The sequence below is a fragment of the Vombatus ursinus genome, unplaced genomic scaffold (assembly GCF_900497805.2).
Source record: "Vombatus ursinus unplaced genomic scaffold, bare-nosed wombat genome assembly UNPS02014839.1, whole genome shotgun sequence".
Lineage (NCBI taxonomy): Eukaryota > Metazoa > Chordata > Mammalia > Diprotodontia > Vombatidae > Vombatus > Vombatus ursinus.
Genome location: NW_020954617.1, coordinates 1,046,736 through 1,067,759, shown reverse-complemented (window position 1 = coordinate 1,067,759; position 21,024 = coordinate 1,046,736). Strand labels below are relative to the sequence as shown.

At 37.1% G+C, this 21,024-nt stretch overlaps 1 protein-coding gene across 1 annotated transcript in view; it reads left to right on the top strand.

Annotated features, from left to right (window-relative positions):
• Window positions 1-2,620, top strand: part of GPR37 (G protein-coupled receptor 37) — a 28,068-nt gene extending 25,448 nt beyond the window's left edge. Inside the window, exon 2 of the mRNA XM_027840195.1 lies at window positions 1,741-2,620. Coding sequence (XP_027695996.1) covers window positions 1,741-2,559 — 819 coding nt within the window. The 3' untranslated portion in view covers window positions 2,560-2,620. The remainder of the gene's footprint in view (window positions 1-1,740) is intronic.
• The last annotated feature ends 18,404 nt before the right edge of the window (window positions 2,621-21,024 follow it).

Below are 21,024 nucleotides of genomic sequence, written 5' to 3'. Positions count from 1 at the left end.
CCCATTACATTTTGTTTCCCCACATTCATCCTTCTTCTAAACTTCCCACTTCCTGTTGAAGGCACCACCATCCTTACAGCTCTCCAAATTCATAATGTTGGTGTCATCCTTGACTCTAATGCTTCCTCACCCATAATCAGTTGCCAAACATTATCTTTTCTATGTCCAGCACTTAGCACAGTACCTGGCACATAGTAAACACATAATAAATGTTTATTGATTGATTATTGATTACAATATCCTTTGCCTATGTCCACTTTTCTCTACTCACATAGCCCATGACCTAACTCATCATCATCGTCATCATCTCTCACCTAAGATTATTCCACTAACCTTCTATTTGGATGCCCTGCTTAAAACTTTCCCTTATTCAAACCATTCATAACACAGCTTAAAAAATTAGTTTCCTAAAGTACAAGTCTGAATACATCATTCCCCTATTCAACAAACTCTAGGTGCTCCCTATTGACTCTAGTGTCAAATATTATTTCATCTTTGTAATTTATATTTTTGTATAGACTTTATAGTTGATATAAATATTACAGTAGATTCATTTCTAAATTTGTAAGGAAGTAAACATATACATACATACATATACACACATGAGGCAGGATATGTACTCATAAATGTTTATCAAGGACACATGATCAAAAAAAGTGGACACCACTGCTCTGAAAGGTGATGTCATCAGAGTGCAATCTCTAACAGGTTCTACAACATTGGAAAATTTATGAAAATTGGTTTGGTCCAAACTTGGCCCTGAAAAAGAACTGAGAAAACATACCCTTCTCCCTCTTCTTTGCAAAAGTTTGTAACTGCATGGATGGAATATTGCATAGACTGTCAGATACAATTGATATATTGGTTTGTTTTACTGAACTACTTTTTCTCTTTTTATAATCTTTGTTACAAAGGATGGATAACTGGGTAGGGAAGAACAGAGGGATCTATTCAGACATGAAGGAAATGAAAAAGTAAAAGATCAATAAAAATAATAACTACAAAACAAAGAAAATGGGTCTGATGCTGGACTATATGTTTCTTGTCTAAGGCTCAACCTAGTAAAGTCCAAAAGGTTTCTCACCAGATATTTGGCCATGAGGTACTCAGTATCCCCCCTCCCCCCACTTACAAGAACTTATGAAGATAGTCTGTTTGTGCATAGAGAAATTGTAAATTTTTATCAGTGTTGGGAATCCACATACCAGTGAAAGTATGGCTTCTCAAAGTATTGAAGCAATTTAATGAGTTTCCCTGAACCATCCTTACACCCTCACTTGGGAGCCCAATGGCATACATTTACAAGCTGGACACCTAGACTTAGAGTTATAGCCTGTGGCAATGGCTCAAAATAAAAATTATTGTCAGGTAGCTGTAGTGGAGATTCCTTTTGGGGATATTGTTTAGATTCAGTGACTTCTGAGGTCTCTTCAAATTCGAATATTTTGTGATTTAGATTCTATGTATATGGAGCTATTTGAGTGGGTGAGGTGGGGAGAATAAGGACTTTTCCTGATGAAAAGAATACTCGTGTACTCAAACCCAAATGTACCGGTGTTATGATGTTCAAGTTAGACCTCAAGGGTGAGCCAAGTGAAGCAGCAGGTCCCGATTCCCATTTGTCAAACCCTAGTACCTCAGCATTCTCCTTTTGAATAGTTGATGACCTAGCTGTGCTCCATTTTTCTGTGTTTGGGATATTCCTAATGGATTAAAATGTGTTCCACTTCCCTTACACAGGTTGCTGCACTGGGAGTCACTACATTCACCTTATGTGCTCTGTGTATAGACCGCTTCCGGGCTGCCACTAATGTTCAGATGTACTACGAAATGATTGAAAATTGTAGTTCCACAACCGCCAAGCTAGCTGTCATCTGGGTTGGGGCTCTACTTTTAGCACTCCCAGAAGTCGTCTTGAGACAGCTCAGCAAAGAAGACTTGGGTTTTAGTGACAGAGTTCCAGCAGAACGGTGTGTCATCAAGATTTCACCTGAGCTCCCAGACACGATCTATGTCTTAGCTCTCACTTACGATAGTGCAAGACTCTGGTGGTACTTTGGCTGCTATTTTTGCTTGCCCACACTTTTCACCATCACCTGTTCCCTTGTGACTGCGAGGAAAATCCGCAAAGCTGAGAAGGCTTGCACCAGAGGGAACAAGAGACAGATTCAGCTTGAAAGCCAGATGAACTGCACCGTAGTCGCCTTGACCATTTTGTATGGATTTTGCATCATTCCTGAGAACATCTGCAACATCGTCACAGCCTACATGGCTACTGGGGTCTCAGAGCAGACAATGGACCTTCTCCATCTCATTAGTCAATTTCTTTTGTTTTTTAAGTCTTGTGTCACTCCTGTCCTCCTTTTCTGCCTTTGCAAACCTTTCAGTCGGGCCTTTATGGAATGCTGCTGCTGCTGCTGTGATGAATGCATTCAGAAGTCTTCAACAGTGACCAGTGATGACAATGATAATGAATACACCACAGAACTAGAGCTCTCCCCTTTTAGTACCATACGGCGTGAAATGTCTACTTTTGCATCTGTTGGGACCCACTGCTAAGTGACTTCTTTTTTTAATTTTATGAAAATTTTTACTTCCTTTTTCCTTACTGGAACAAAAATACAAAAAAAATAAAATTACATATAGTAGACTGATTTTGCATATTAACCCATATGCTTTGTTGAGGGGAAGGGAGTTATGTTTAGTTATTTAAGAGAAAGAACAAACCAACCAATAGTTTTAGACCATTTTTATCCAGTATGGTGCTAATATTTTATTTGAAAAAAAAAGTTATTGCACCTTAATTTAATTACTCATTAGTTTTTTTTATAAATAGAATCATTGTCCATTGAGTATAGTCATGTGATTTTACAAGATGTTTTATGTAAAGATGTGGTTGAAGGTATTGTGTATTATATCGTGAGATGACCTGGAGTTTAAAATTCTCAAAGTAGTCTAAAATAAATTGCATTTTATTATTTAATTTCATTGTCAACCAACTTTTAACAAAGACCCAATAAATTTCTTTCAATTTCCTTAATCACAGATTATTTATTTTGTATAGAAAAATGTAGATTGACCCTATTTGATTTTTTATTAATTTGCATTCCTTTTGAGGCAAGTAACTAGTATGTTATAAAGAAGTGCTCCCCATGGTGTTTGCTTTACCAGAATGGTTTTTAAATATATGTTATGCTCTAAATTAAATAATAATAATAACAACTAACATAAGTGCTTACTATGTGCCAGGGACTCTGCTAAGTGCTTTACAATGATTAACTAATTTGATCCTCACAAAATCATGAGAGGTAGGTGTTGTTATGATTCCCATTTTACAGATGAGGAAACTGAGGCAGAGGTTAAGCGACTTTCTTGAAGTCGAAAAGCTAATAAATGTCTGAGGCTGGATTTGAACTCTGATCTTCCAGAGTCCAGACCTGGTGCTCTGTGCCATTTAAAATTATATTTTTAACATGTGAGTAAAGAGCATAATAATTATTCCCTAATATCTCTGAAATGTGGCTAAGTAGGTAGGAGATTAGGCAGGAAGTATATTTCTGAGTTCCCAATGACCCCCTCCTCAAATAGCACCTCTAATAGCCATAATCTCACATCATGAATGATGGGCAGGGTGACGGACAATAAAGAAAGAATGTTACTGTGGCACTCTGACTTTTTTTTTTGCCAATTAGGTCTATGAATTCTAACATTGCCTCTACAATTTTTTACATGTGAATTTGGACATATTCTTGTATCTCACTTTCATCTTGTTGGAAGAAAATTAATTAATTAAGGGAAAAATCTATTAAATATTTACTGTGGTCTAGGCACTGTTTAAACCCTATAGATCAAAATGCCAAACATACATTGGTGATAATACTCACTATATGATAATTGCTCATAAAGTGATAAGCTTATTTCTTTAATCTCCATTGATAAATGAGGTTAAGGAGATAAAATGATAGGTTCCTTTTAAAGACATTTGAATTTCTTATCCTAACCACGACCACCACAGCTGCTCAGAATGACAGGGCAATGAGACATATGTATAATCAGGCAACAGTGACAGTGACCAATTAATGTTTGAAAGCAACCGATAAGTGCATCTTGACTCTAATTGATATCTACAATATCTACCCCTAGATTGAGTCTATGTTAAAGATATTAAGTATGGAGAAGGTAGTTTCCCATTACCCCACTGATTTCTCTTTGCTTCAAATCTGTAGCCATTATAATGACCCAAGGCTGCACCTTCATTTTTTCAGAGGGCAACTTAATGCAAACTACTGAACTACTTCAGAAGGGGCTTTCCCATGAGCTCACCCCTTGGGAGTTGAGGATAAATATAAAGGTAGAAATGAAGGTACCTGGCTTCCTTTTGCAGACCTGTGCAAATAAATTTATTCCTAGGATTGGAAGGAATCTTGAAAGGTCATTTGGTCTAGCCTTTACTATAAGATTGGCCAATGTCTAAACCATCTAAGACAGATAATTATCTATTCTGCTTCTAAAGATCTCCAGGGAGGAGGATTTCTTAGTGTCCCTTGGCACCTTTTACCAGAGATTAGTCACTCTTGCAGTCAAAAAGGCTTTCTTTACACTTAACTCATTACTGTGGTGATTGAAGCTGGATTTCTCTTGTCACAGAGAATGACCATTTAAAGTAACTTCATAGACATAAAAATAATTGAAAAGCTTCCCTTTTTTAGATGAAATCTCCAACTATTTTAACTTGCTATTTCATACTTCCTTTGATCTTCTCAAGACCTTTTTCAGTTTTTTCACATCCTCCTTAAAAACAAGACCACACTTTAACATGATAACTGTTTAGCTTCAACTAATCACTTCCTTGGGATTTGGTTCTTTTGTTTATTGGTTTATTTTTCTAAAACACATTACTTCTGCTTTGGGAAGTACAGTACATTAAACACAGTTTAATCTGCAGGATTCTTTAGTATCTAAAGTTTATCATTATCCTTTTTAGTTCTTATTCTAAATTTTATAGATATGGGTGGTATAGGGTAGAGGATCTCAGCCTTTGTGTATGAGGTCTCTTTTTATTGTCAAAAAATGGAGATCACAGCTTGAGTGCTAGTATCTTTTATCTGAGAAAGCACAAATTATCAAAAAGCTACTTTAAATTTAATAGTGCTTATAAATTAATTTGCTATTTATCTCTATACATTTGTTATATACATGTAGGACATATTATTTATTCAAATTATGGAAAATATGTTAACTTATCCATGGGTTTGCATGGGCCTTAATAGACTTCTTGTAAAAACCTGTGACCCTCCAGGGTTCTTTGTGCCTATGCTTTAGGAACCAATGGCAGAGGATATGAGGATGAATTTATGTATATTCCTGGAAGTTGGTTTTATGAATAAATCTCTGATATGAGGGGTTTTGTTATGACTTACCTCTTTCTCCTAAAAGTGAAAGAAGAAAAAAAATGGAGCTTCGAAGTGGGGGACAGATTATGGTTAGTTAGATTTCAACTGGTTGGGTATTCAGTGTCCTCTAAAAATATTTGATCAACCTCAGGTTTAATGATGGCCTGTTCATGGTCCTTTTATTTGTTAATTGTATATAAACTTTAATCCCATTTCTACAACTTTTGTTTCAAATAAGTGTATCATATTTTGCTATATTTATTCATCTTCAACTCATATCTATTCAGTTGACAACTACTATGCAATTGTATCCATGAATTTCAGTCAGTAGATATGGATCTCAGTTTCTCCATCTGTCAAATCAAACATTTAGATTGAACACATGATCTTTAAATTCATTTCCAAATCTAAAATTATATAATTCTTCTAAACTCTTTGTTGTTGCTCAGTAGTGTCCAAGTCTCTGTGGACCCTATTTGAGGTTTTCTTGGCAAAGATACAAAGATACACAGCTAGTAAGTGTCTGAGGTCAGATTTGAACTCAGAAAGAAGAGTCTTCCTGACTCCAGGACCAGCACTTTATCCAGTGTGCCACCTAGCTAATCCCTAAACCCTTAGCCTCAGGACTAATCCCCAAGGAGTACCACTGATATCCTTCTCTTAGTTAATTCAACTAAAGTTATTAAAGTAACATCTATGATAAAGGAACTATGCTAGGATCTGGGGATACAAAAACAAAAGTGAAATCATCCTTCTAGTATCTGATCCCTAACCCAAAGGAACTCAATTTCTATTGGAATAGCACTGGAGTGGGGATGGGTAGCAAGGGCAGAATACAACACATACTTATATGAGAAAATGCACGGTAATATGAGGTAAGAGAAAACACTAATAACTGGGGGAATCAGGAAAGACTTCAGATGGGAGATGGTACCTGACCTGAACTGAATGGTGAAGGAAGCTAAAAATCCCAAGAACCCAGAGGTGAGAAGGGAATATACGTTCTAGGCATGAGCAGCTGCCTACGCAAAGGCTCTAGTAAGGGACCTGGAATATCACGAAACAGCCGGCAGGATAATCTGAGTAGAAAACAGGATATTAGGAAAGTATTGAGTAATAAATCTGGAAAGAAAAATATAATCAGCAAGATCAATTAGAAGACTATTGCAATAGTCTAGGTGAGAGGTGATGAGGGCTTGAGCTATGGTTGTGACAATGTGATTGTAAAGAACAGGAAATGAGAGAAATGTTGCAGAGTTAAGAAATGCTGATAGGGCTGTTCCACAGGTGATTAACTAGAGATACAGAAGATTAGAGATGGATATATGGAATTTGGAGTCATCTGCATAGAAAATTTCGATTGAATCCATGGGAGCTGATGAGATCACAAAGAGAGATGACGCAGAAGGCAAAGAGGCCACTTAGGACAGAGTCCTGCTGATTATGTGATCTTGGTGGGCAGGAGATGGATAATGATCTAGCAAAAGACACTGAAAAGAAACAGGCAAAAGAGACAAAAAAGAAACAGTCTCCTGGAGGAAAGCCAGGAGAAAGTGTTACCCCAAAGTCTTTAAAGCTTTACAGAAAGCCTGAAATTTTAAGGAGCAGAGAAGAAGAGGGAATTCACTCCAGACATGGGGGACAGCCAATGCAAAGATGTTTTGACAGGAGATGAAGTATTGTGTGAGAGGAACTACAAGTAGGTCAGTGAATGATCTAAGGCCCAAAGATCACGGGTCTCTGCTGATAGAACATTAGTGATGGTAGCAGATGTTTACCTTCTTAAATTTTATTTATTTATTTAGTTAGTTAGTCCTGGACATGTTATTTCATTGTCATTGGAAACTTCCAAAGAGGAAAAGTCTTCCACTTGCTCTCAAAATTATAATCTTAGAGGGGCAGTTAGGTGGCTCAGTGAATAGAACACCAGCCCTGAAGTCAGGAGGACCTGAGTTCAAATGTGGCCACAGACACTTACTAGCTATGTGACCCTGGGCAAGTCACTTAACCCTGATTGCCTCCGGAAAGAAGGAAAGAAGAAAAGAAGGAAGGAAGGAAAAGTATAATCTTAGAGAGTTATTTCAGGGCTCGCTAAGTGATTTGCCTAAGTTCACAAAGTATGCGGCAGAGTTGGACTTGAACTCTTCCTGGTTCAAGATCTGATTTGAAGTTTACAAAGCACTTTACGTAGGTATTTATTTCATCTGAGCCTCACAATAATGTTGTTCTATAGGTATTGTTTATTCCCATTTTCCAGAGGAGGAAATTGAGGCTTAAAGAAGTTAAATGAGTTGCCCATAGTTACATGGCAGCTATTAAATGTCAGCAATACTGCATGAGCCACACCATGCTGCCTCTCTTATTAACCATGGAGAGAATAGTTTCAGCTGGGAGATGGGGTCAAAAGCCACGTTGTAAGGGCTTGAGAAGTGGATGGAAAGTGGGAAAGGTGAGGCAATGAATGTATGTAAATTTTTTCTGAGTTTGGCTAGAGGTTTTTTAAGGATGGGAGACAACTGGACATTTTTGTATGTAGCAAAGAAGGAGCTAATAGATAAGATTGAAAGTGAGAGAAAGGGGTAAGGAATGATTTAAGAGGGCCAGATCCTAGAGGAGACAGGAGAAAATGGGATCAAGAACACATGTCTTTTTGGTAAAACTGATTCAGTCCTCAGAGACTGGGGCAAAGGAGGAAAGAATAGGGAGTGATGCAGAGGCCTTTTGATAGATAGTGCCTTTATTTTCTCAGTATTTTAGTAAGTGAGGTCCTCTGTGGAGTGGGAAAAGGAAAGAGTGGTTGGTACAGGGCACTTGAGGAGGGAAAAGAAGGTTTGGAACAGCTACAGAGGGGAATGTATTAGAGAGACAATCAAGGATTGACATATATCAATGAAGACCCAGTAAAGACTAAGTAGAATAAACTGGTAGTGGACCCAGTCAAAGTGGTTGCCTGATGCCCTTCAAAGGCATTCAGTAGTATACAAGTAGCAAAGAAGGTAGATGATGGGAGGAAGAAGCCAGATTTGACACTGGCGAGGTGGGAACAAGAAATTCAACATAGACGATGATGCATGGTTGAACTGGTCAACCATGGGGTTCAGACGGTGAAGGAAGGAAAGTAAAACCAGAGTAAGGTGAAAGACTGGGAAAACAGGAAGAAATGGAAAAAAAAATTCTGTTTCTCCATCTTCTATACTGGATATCAGAGTATAACACCAATTTTCTTCATGGTATTCTATTTTCTGGGGCTCATTGTGAGCACTGCAAGATGAGGTGACCCAGTGTCCTATGAAACAATGTTTTGTTTCTTGGTTTGCTTTTTTGGGGGGGGATCTTGGGGTGCATGATCAAACCATCTCCTCCAACTCCCTTTCCATTTCTGGGACAACCTATGAGCTATTTTTCTATTTAGTTGTAACTTCTTTAGTTCTCTTGCTTCCATTTCTAGTAAGAATATCACCATAGATGAAGTCTTACACATAGTAGGTACTTAATAAATTCTTACTGAGTTGAATTGAATTGATTCAATTTCTTTCAGAAACTGATATAATTTTATCAGTGGAAATAACATTAAAGGAGATGTATCATCATCTATTCTACCCCTGCACTCTAAGAAACATGGGACCTTTCTCTCTGACTCACAGCTGAAACCTTCTGTTTATGTTATCTCTCACATTAGAATGAGAACTCCCAGAAGGCAGAATGTACCTTACTTTTCTATTTGTATCACCAGCATATAGCTCACAGCAAGTGCCTAATACATGTTTTATTAATTCATGCATTCATTCAATAATTTAACAACTAATTGGTCATTGGACAAAGATAACAGCCTAATTCTTCATGTGCTCTACCTTTTCCTGTTATTTTACCACCATCGTTGCCGAAGTGGAAGGGCACTGCAACATGGAAGTTACTTATTTGTTTGCTTCATAAGTTGTGTTGACCAAAAAAAAATCACCCAATGAGCAATCTTCTGCTATTGGCTAGGCTGGTCACGCAAGAGAGGCATAGTTCAGTAATGGCCCTGTACTCGCAACATCGCTAATTTGTTAGAACCTTCAAGGTTCTAACCTTGTTATCCACTGCCATCATCTCCAGAGCTCAGGGCCACCTCTACTGATTTCTTGCTCTAATACTCATCATGATGTGGAAGTGATGCTGGTTTCTTAAAGGCTATGCCCACAGGACATAGCCTCTGGCAGGCTCTCCAAAGCTGGAAAGGCTTCAAATACAGGCCTGACAATAGGCCATATAGCTGCTGTCACAGGAGTGGCCAAGTTAAGTAGAGAAAAGCCTATCACCAGAGGATTGGCCACAAGATGATAAATTCTTTTTGGCCTATAATATATGGAAATTAAATGAGGTTGGCATGACTTGCTTTTCATAAAACTATATTGCTTCCTAATATCATGTGCCCTTCAAGTTGATTGCAAATTGATTGGGCTATGATTTTTTTCTAATATCTTCCCAGCATTTGCCTGCTGTCATGGCAGTTTGGTGGCATTAGACGATCTATGTTGCCTAGAAGTTAGTCATATCCCAGCTATATACCAGCAGGTTGTTAATACCCAGTAGACATTTTTGGGAGAGTAAATGGCCTGGACCATACGTAAGAGTGGCATCAGGCTTTCTACTTTTCCATTGCAGATTCTCTTTATCTGATCACAGTTAACCTTTTATTTTTTTCTTTTCATATAGACAGAGAATAAGTAAGTGCACTAAAAGCCCTGGCTATTCCCAGCATCTGTTATCAGCTTTCCTTGCCCCTGTCTTTGGGGGATGGGGAAGTGGGAGTGGGGAGGATATGTGTGACATTTTGCCTAGCTCTGATATTTTGCCTAATATAATTGAAGAATGCTTTACTTTGATCCTCTTTCTGTTTTGAAATCTTTATTTCAATTTTGGCTTTTCTAATCCTAATTGTTTAAATTAATTTGCATTTGTGCTCATTTCATGCAAAAGGTATTCATAGCTAGTTCTTAGGTTATTGCCCATAAAGTATTACCCTTCTGCTCCCCAAATGAACAGAGTACTGAGCTAGGGATGTTTTCATCTTAAATGCTTCATTATATATATATATATATATGTACACACACATATAATATATATGTATATATATGTACATCTGTGTGTGTACATATGTATGTATGTATATGTGTGTGTATATATATATATATATATATCGAAAATAACATGAAAGAGTCTGAATCAAATGAATTACAATGAGCTTCATGTTAAAGTTAGGGACCTAATGATATACTAGTGTCCTTCAAGTTTTGTTCTTCAAGGATCCATAGGTAAGTGGGCAAGAGATTAGCAGCACAGAATAGTAGAAATGACTCTGACTTCCTAAATTTCAGAAGATTTAGACTTAAAGGAATTTTTGAGAACATCTACTCTAACTCAACCTCAAAATTTTTTACATATGAAGAAGAAGAAGCTGCAAAAAGTTAAGTGGCTTTCCCAAGGTCATACTGGTAGTAAGCTGGAGAACCAAGATTCACACCCAAGTTCTTTGACTCCCAATCCCATGCTGTTTCCACTATACCACAATTAACAACAACAATCACATTTAAAAAGCACAAGCGCTGTGCTAAGTATTTTATAGTTTTATCTCATTTGATCCTTACAACAACTCTTGGAAGTAGGTGCTATTAAAAACAGCCTCTACTATAATATAACAATAATAATAGCTAACATTTATATAGCACTTACTATGTACCAAGCACTCTTCTAAGTGTGTTACAGTTATTATCTCATCTGATCCTCACAACTATCCTAGGAGTTAGATGTAATTATTACCCCCATTTTATAGAAAATCAGGTTAAACACAGTTAAATGACTTAGTGCTCAGGGTTGCACAGCTAGTAAGTGTCTGAGGCTAGATTTGAACTTAGGAAGATGAGTCTTTTTGACTTCAGGCCTGGCACCTAGCTGTCTTTCAATGTCTTTCAACGAACAAATTAACTGTAAGAAAATTGGAATGCTAAAGGAGAGATGAGAGTTTAAGCTGAGTATTAAGTTGTTAAAAATCAGTGGATATGGTTCACTGCCTCATCCCTTAGCCCCTCTCTCAGTTTCCTCATCTATAAAATGGGGATCATAGAACTTGAACTAACTACTAACTATGAAGAAGTCTTTTGAGGAAAGTCGATTCATAAAAAGTTTATTATTGTTATTATCATTATGCCTCAAAGAGCAGAACCTTAATAATATAGGATAAAATTTCTACTTAGCATAAGGGGAAAAACAGTTTGTAACAATCAGAACTGAAAACAGAATGGGATAACTTGTGAAGTAGTGAGTTCCTCATGATAGAAGTCCTCACATAGAGACTTGCAGGTATTGCAGGCAAGATTGGACTAGATGATCTTTTAGGCCCCTTCTAAAGATTCTCTGATTTTCAGAGTCTCAAAGCACATGAGAAAATAGAAGAGTTCAGTCAGTTAAGTTCTAACTGTCCCTGTTTTATTACCCTTTTGTGATCCCTATTTTAGACCCACAGAATTATCTTGGAACCATTCTCCCTTTCTTCTACTGTTCCCTGTGTCACCAAGGTTTCTCTCTTACCAAGAAAACTGAAGCACGTAGAACACAGCCAAGAGGTTCAGAATTCTCCCATAGACACTGACTGAGCCTTGAGAAAATGAAGTGGGAATGAGAGAGGATTATGTGACATTCCTTTTAGATTTGCGGAGTATGAAGCATATGTTTGATAAGGGTCTAGTGAACGAATAAATGTATTTGATTTGTTGTCTCCCCTGATCCTCCTATTATTTCTTTGAAAAGAGAAGCCAATGAAAACTTAAAGAAGAAACTGTCTTATGACAATATGTTAATGATTCAGTTGGAGAATTTGGTGATTTTTGAAGGTCCAACAGAAACTTCCATTTCTAATTCTATGATCCTATGAAATGCTCAATGATTAGCTCATTGAGTATATTCCTTAAAGATCTGCGGGAGGACATGGACAAAAGTCATAAAGGATGTGAAGGTATGGATAGCTTGTGACCTATAGTATTACCTTATCAATGAAGTCATTGATCCAATGAAGTATCAAAGTATAAAGCCAATAGTCTGTAAGATATTAAAGGATCAAATTATCCATCTAACTTCATAAATACATTATTACTTTTTATTGCAAGTAAGAAACCATAATTGACATTGTTGCTGGTGGTACATTAAATAGAGCATTGGACCTGGAGTCAGGAATACCTGAGTTCAAATCTGACCTCAGCCACTTGCTATGTAATCATGGGCAAGACACTTAACTTCTTTCTGCCTCAGTTTCTGAATCTGTAAAATGAGAATAAAAATAGCACTTACTTTTCTGGGTTGTTATGAGAATAAAATGAGATACTTGTAAAGTATTTTGGAGACCTTGAAGTAATAATATGAGTGCTAGATATGATGATGGTGTGGTAGTCTAGGTGGTGGATATGGTAGTAATTGAAAAACTAACTTGCTGTGCATGGTGGCCAATGCCTATGGTCTTTATAACTGAGAAGTCTGAGGCTGTTGGATTGCTTGAGCTCTGGAACTCTAAGCTGTTTTGGGAGATGTACATGGTAGGGCATTCCACGATGGGTGCAGTCATTTCAGAAGTAGCAATCCCTGCCCCAGAAGGTCCAGTGGAGTACTTATGCTGTGTACCTCTAATGGCCTTTAAGGTAAAGCATAAAAATAGAATGGACCATGGGAAATAAATATGGAAGTATGTCCTACTTGGGAGGAAATCTGCCCTTCTAGATTATAGGGGAATTGTTTGGGAACTAGAAGGAACCTTAAAGATTATCAAATATAACCACCTCATTTTGTACTGAAGCTAATGAGGCAGAGAGAGGTTAGGTGACAAGTATATGAGGCAGTATTTGAACTCAGATCTTCCAGACTCCAAGTCCTGCGTTCTGTTCATTGAGCCACCAGATTCTATGGGGCAAGGCCACATTTGTTCCATGTTAATTACATCTGTTTCCAGTGTTTTTCTTGAATTTGAAGAAATATGTCATTCATGTGATACTCTACCTGGAAAATCTAAAAGAATATGGTAAATTAAATATAGTTCTCTTGCCATGTTAAGAAAGAATAAGGTATTTAATTAAAATAAATAAAGCCTGTTAAGACATTTTATTTATTCCTATCTTCTTTTCCAAGTTTCTAAAAATATTATGAATATTGCTAACTTAAATATTAAATTAGGTATTTATAAAATTCTAGTACAGCAGAAGACAATTGAAATAGGATTACACCTCCTCCAAAAACCTACTCCGATGACTCATCAGGGGATGGAGGTGACTCAGGCTTCTCAAAGCCTATGCCAGTGGAACAAAGGCTCTGTCAGGTCCCAACAAATCAGTAAGACTGGGTATAGGCTCAGTGATGGGTGAAATCTGAGGAATGGCCTAATTGAGTTCTGGATAGTTCTCACTATGTTATTTGGATGAGGAAGCATTTTTTTTTGGCCATGGTAACACTTGAAGATTGTCTTCTAAAGCATGCAGAGGTCATCATAACCTGTGTCAGTGCCCTCTGGCTAAATAATCCATGAAGTAAATAACTTTAATATGCTTGAAGTTATGTCCCTTAAGTTCTACTATGATTTCTTATTCTCCATACGTAGAGTTTCATAAAATCCTTTCTCACTTTAAATTTTAATAACTTTGGTTTGCAGGTGTGACAGAAGGAATCCCTAAATTGCATTTAAAAACAGCTTTATTAAAGCTTCATGCAGCTATATTACACAATTGTGCACTTGGAATTCTTATTTCGGCTCCTCTGACAAATAAAAACTCTACTGGATGAGGAAGCAAACTGCATTTTTCTGGCTAGTACAAACGAAGTGCCCACTAGCTAAAAGCAGAAAATTCGTTGCTCATTACTGGCACAATCAATTACAGAGAAATTAAATTTTTAACTGTTTGAAGAAATTTAAAGACGTGGATTCCCTGCATGATATGTGCCTTTTTTTCTGAGAAGCTTGAAATGAGTGAAGAAACTGACAGGTATAAAGAGAATATTTCAAAAAGATCTGCCAGATTTACCTAATTGAATTTTCTGGTTCTACGGTGTTTCAGCAAAAGGGAGCTTCTGTCATGTTGCTTAGAATATATGAGCACTCCCCAGTGATGATCACCAATGCCATTCCATTTTCAAGGAGATGGAATGTTCAGCTAAGAACTGTTTCATGATTAGTGGCAATACTAAAGTTGGGCTGTACTCTAGTTGTAAGAAGAATTTAAATAAGCTTCTTTTAAAATGTTTATAATTTTTTCCTATCATAGCTATATACTTAATTTATCCAAGGTAAAAGGTTTACATTTTTAAAACTGTAGGACTTCATGTAGCTTATGCTCATTCTAAAATTATCAAATTACATGTGGGAAATCTTAATGATGAAGGCATCCCTCCAGCTATTAGTGCAAAGACAGCATGATGCAATGAGAGAAGCCCTGGATTAGGGATCAAAGGACATACATTCAAATCCCATCTCCTCCACTTACAGTGACTGTCACTTCTCTTTGGGATGCCATTTCCTTGTTTGTAAAATGAGTGAATTGGATTGCATGACCATGGGTCCCTTCCAGCTCTAAATTTATAGTACTCTTGAAGTTCACTTGCACATACTTAAATGTATGTGCCTTCTTCTCACCTCCTCATATAAACTCCTTGGGGGCAAACACTTTTTGTTCTTTTTTTTTCTGTTCTAGCCCCAGAATCTAGCACAGTTGCCTCACACATAGTAGACATTTAATAAATATTTGATGGATTTAATTAATTCACAAGTAAATCAGTGAGAGCTGCCCAGTGAACAACCCTTGAATCCTGTGAAACTGTGCCCTTCTAGGGTATTCTTCCACACTATGTGGTGGAATTAGCACCATAAAGTTTAATCATGTTCTTCCTACTCTCAAACTGAACAGTTTCTAGGGTTGTTTCAGTCCCCTGCCTCTCTCAGCCCTGGTAGCTGGGCACTAGGGGCACCATTTTATACTCATTCTTTCTCATTTGCATTTCAAATTGATTGAACTATTCCCCCATTGAGGGGCTGGCATTGTTCTGGAGGCAGAATGCAGCAATTGTGAGAGAAGTGTGGCTTCAAAGTCCACATAGGGTGTCAAGGGGGTAAATGGCCTTTTGTTTGCTTAGGGAGCTGACTTTTTTTTTCTTCTCATCTTCCTGATTCAGAGGCTGTTGAAGAGAAATTTGTTAACATTTTTTTTTTTAGTTTGGCAAGAGATTAAAAAGACAAAACAAACAATGTTCCTCTAAGAGCTCCATTTAGTTCTGTACTACTTTGTCCCACATTTATTTTCATCCTTTGAAATTCTTTTGCTAAGGATTTGGAAGGTACTAGCTTCACCATGATCAGAAAGAGTTCCCTGGATCTTATCGATCCCTGGTCATAGAGTCAAAAGATTGAATTTGAAATTCTAACTTGTCCCTTGAATGTCAAAACACCGTTAAAAAAGAATCTCAGCCTCAGAGTCTCCAGGACCTGGCCTGGCAGGGTCTGAGCTGCTCAGCTGCCCCTTGAATAGTAATGACCCTGTGTAAAGCCATGAGGCTGGCACTGACCTATGAGACAAATCCCTGTCTAGAGTACACCCTAGGGTTTTTACATTAACGAAGGAAAATGTAGAGCACTGGATTTTCTGTATGAATGTAATGAATGATTCAATAAAATCCAGATACATTTAGGAGTTCCCCATGGGCTGACTCTAGTAGTGGCACCTTCATTCATCCACAGCAGGGAAACACAGCAGTATTGTGTGGATAATGGAAATTCTCCTGAGCTAGGTGAATCGCAGAGCCAGAAAGGGCCTCAGGGACCATTTCCAGGGATTCTTAACCTGGGGCCCATAAACCTCTTTTAAAAATATTTCAATAATAGCATTTCAAAGAAATTGATTTCCTTCACAATCCTATGTATTTTATTTTAGACATTTAACAACATTATTCTGAGAAAAGGTCCATAGACTTCACCAGACTGCCACCAGGTTATATCACATACACACACACACACACACACACACACACACACACACACACACAAACATACAAGACTAAGAACCCCTGATCTTTTCTAAACCTTTCATTTTATGCATGAGCAAACTGAGGCCCAGGAATGGTAAATAACTTCTCCAAAGTCACATAGAGATTACTTATCAGAGGCAGGAACCTAGCTTTTCTGACTCCACTACCATGGCTTTGATCCTGAGTCTTCAAACTAAAATATCCAGCGTGGTTGTTTACATAGATAAAATGGACCACTAACCAAATTTTCCCTTCTTGCTCTATAGATCTGCTTCACAGAATACTTTAGACCTCAGCTACAAAAAGAGAAAGTTTTCCCTTAGTGTGGCCTTTGATGGTTGTAGAACCTTGGCAAATTAGCTTAACACACAAGTGTCACATAAGAATAGCCCAGAAATAGTAAAGGATATTGGTAATTCTGCTACTTTGTGGTCCTTTTCATTTGGAAGATGCATTTTACAATATCAATGCCTTTTGATTTTAAATATCATGAAAATGTGATGTTTTAATATTGCTGGCTCTGTAATGTGTACTAATAGGAGTAGTACAAAGAAAACTATTCTTGAAACCAGGAAGATGTGGGTGCATCTGGTCTATGTTATATTGACCTTGTTACCCTGGGCAAGTCACAATCTCTTAGTGCTAAAAGCAATTGTGTAAGATTATAAATTGTGGAGAAATTGTTACATTGATAAAGTGAGTTTCCTCATCTGAGAGTATATTACACAGATGAAATCACAGGTCTTGTACCTATCCTTGTACTGATAGCTGGTATTGTCTATGAATGGGGATAGTCTGATTAATTAATTATTCTGCTAAATATGAAAGCGTCATATCTGTTGCATATGGTTCACCATGTTCTTTTTTTGCAGATTTAATGTTTTATTTAGGCCTCTTATTTTTATACCACAGTCATCTCCCTTTAATTTATAAATTCTCACCCCTTCCTCATTTGAATACTTTCTTGAAAAAAAACAGAAAAAAAAATTAAGCAAAACCACACATGACAACATTCTATATCCATAGTCTCATACTTCTCTACTGAGAGACAGAGGAGAGAACTATGTTTTATAATTCAGTTTCCAGAGCTGAGATTGGTCATTGCAATTAATCAGTATTCTATTGCCTTTTATTGTGTTTTTATTTGCATTATTGTAGCCACTGTGTATGTTGTTCAAGTCATTCTGCTTTTTTCATTCAGCAACCTTTCATATAAGTACTCCAGTGTTTCTCTGAATTCTTAATCTTTGGCATTTTTTAATGGCACAATCATATTTCATTTCATTTGTATACAGTGCTTTACTCAGTCATTCCCCAAATGGTAGATAACCATTTTGTTTCCATTTTTTTTTTGCTGTCACAAAAAGAAGTGCAGTGAATATTTTGGCATATATAAGCGTACCTCAGAGATATTGCAGGTTCTGTTCCAGACCACTGCAATGAAGCAAATATTGCAATAAAACGAGTCACGTGAATCTTTTGGTTTCTCCAGTACCTATAAAAGTTATATTTACACTGTAGTCTATTAAGTATGCAATAGTATTGTCTTAAAAACACGTATATACCTTACTCTAAAAATACTTTATTAAAAATACTTTATTGCTAAAAAGTGCTAACCATCATCTAAGCCTTCAGCGAGTCATAATATTTTTGCTGGTGGAAGGTCTTACCTTGATGTTGATGGCTGTTGACTGATCAGGGTGGAGGTTGCTAAAGGCTGGTGTGGCTGCAACAATTTCTTAAAATAGGGAAACAATAAAGTTTGCCTCATTGATCGACTTTTCCTTTTACTTGAACACTTAGAGGTCATCATAGGATTATTAATTGGCTTAATTTTAGTATTGTTGTGTCTTAGGAAATTGGGAGACAAGAGAAGAGGGGAAAGAGACTGGGAACAGGTGGTAGAACAGTCAGAACACATACAACATTTACTGATTAAATTTACCACCTTATATAGGTGTAGTTCGTGGTGCTCCAAAACAATTACAACTGTAACATCAAATATTACTGATCACAGATCACCATTAACAGATATGATAATAATGAAGAAGTCTGAAATATGATGAGAACAACCAAACTGTGACATAGAGATAAAATGTATACACATCCTGTTAGGAAAATGGGGCCAATTTAAGGTTGCCACAAACCTTCAATTTGTAAAAAACACAGTAACTGTGAAGTGCAATAAAAGTGAAACACAACAAAAAGAGATATGCCTGTAATTACAAATGATTTTCCAGAATGGTTGGAGCCATTCACTGCTACACCAATTGTAATAATTATCTTATATCCTGACAGCCTCTATAACATTGACAATTTTCTTTTTTTATCATGTTTTGCCACTTTGAGGGATATGAGACTTTACCTAAGAGTTGTTTTGATTTGGATTTTTTTAATTAATAATTTGGAGCAATCATGTAGGTGCTGATAATCAAATTAAGTCAAGTCAACTATCATTAAGCATCTGTCATGTGCCAGGCATTGTGTTAAGTAGTATGGATGCAAAGAAAGTCAAAAACAGTCCCTGTTCTCAAGGAATTCTATATTTTCTGACCATTTATCTATTTTACTATGTACTTTTGAAAGAGCTAGAATACAATAAGGTTCACAACATTAAAGCTATAAAGCGAAACCCTAATTTACAGAGGAGATGTAGTTCTATAGTTCCAATAATTCACTTGTAAGTATATTGTCTGGAACTTAGGACACATTTTCCTTTAGAGACAAAATTATGAATGGAGTTAAGACTTCCAGATTTGCCCAGAGAAGCCTATTTAACCCAGAATGTAGCTGATTTAAATAATGTGGATATTTTTTTCTGTCATACCTTTAAAATGAATTATTAAACATTTGAGAACTACATAAGCATTTGATTAAAATTTTAGTATATCTTAAATTATTAGATTATTTATGGGAGGTATAAGAGAAGCTTGTATTCATTTTGAGTTTGACAGTTGTGTCAGAGTCAGTGTGACATAATGGATAAAGAGCTAGCCTCAAAGTCAGGAAAATCTAGGTCAATGTCCTGCCTTCTTCAACTGCTATCTATGTGACCCTGGGCAAGACACTCAGCCTTTCGGTGTTTCAGGGCGGCAACTAAGTGGCAGAACATGTCTCAACCTACACTGCTAGTGGGAGTTTTCTCAACCCTGGGAATTCTTTGTACCAATGAAGTTCCCATCCCAATCCCCTTCACAGTTTACAGGTGCTTTCTTTGTAACATCCTTAGGGGGTAGGTAATGCAAGCATTACTATAGTCTTTTTTTTTTTTTTTAATGAGGAAAGGGTTGCTCCTCAGAGAGGCGCATATGATTAAGAGGCATCAGAGTTTGTTCTCTTAATGTCTGACCACACAATCAAAAGTCTTTCCATTTGGTCAGACTGTTTGTCTATTGTACTAGAATTCTATTTCAGTTATATTGTGGACTTAATAGGTTTTTGGGACTGGTGTTGGAATTTAATCACTAGCTATAACACCATTTCTATGGCAAAATGCATTCTGTGGTATTCAGTAAGAAATGCTGTAGCATGGGTACCTGACCTAATTTCTTTTCTTCCTTATATCCAGTAGTGAAAGCATCTGTCCAACCCATGAAGAGATTGGAAGTGGGTGGCATCATTATGAAAACACTCCCCTCTCCTACCATAGGCATGATAGTCATTGAGTTACATAGCACCTGGTAAGAAAGAAACCTGATAACCAGATGAATACTTCTCAGAACAGAAATAATCTGCATCTCTCCTTGCAAAAAGGACCACCAGCCTGAAGTTCATTTCAAAAAGCATTTTTTTAAGTGCCTACTATGTGTAAAATCTGCACAAAGTGCTAGTCTGATGTTTCATCATACTGTAGAGGTTACTCTGGATTCTCCAGGGAAATGGGATGTAAGCTTTGGTAGGTTTTGTTGTTGTTGTTCATTGTGTCTGACTCTTGGTGACCCCATTTGGGGTTTCCTTGGCAAAGATACAGGAGTGGTTTGCTGTGTCCTTCTCCAGCTCATTTGACAGATGAGGAAACTGAGGCAAATAGGCTTACGTAACTTGCCCAGGGTCATACAGCTAGAAAGTGTCTGAGGCTGGATTTGAAATTAGGAAGAAAAGTCTTCCTGGTTCAAGGCCCAGCACTCCATCTACTGAACCACCCCGCTGTCCTTGATAGGTTCTGCCATACTAAACAGATTTCAAGTACGGCCCCAGAAACAGACTAATTCTTTTTTTCCCATTTACCAGCCTAGCTCTTTGGTAAGACTTATCACTACTAGCTCGACCACGTTGTGTAGAATTCTTTTGATGTGGCAAATGATAAAAACACAGAAAAAGATGTTCAAGGCAAAATGCTAGGCCCTATTGTTACAAAGATAAAATGAAAAAGAAACCCCTGTTCTCTAGGAGTTTGCATTCTACTAAAATGTTTGGAGTTGGGGAGTGGTTCTTATTTAACTCTCTTCTGATGCTTCCAAAAACATTTCAGGAGCTCATAGAGCTTCACAATCATTACTGCAAATATCACTTGTCCTTGCAGTGTCAATGCACAGAAATTCTGGTTAAAAGTTTGAGTCTGTAGAATATTGGATAACAGAAAGTTCGCTTAAGACTG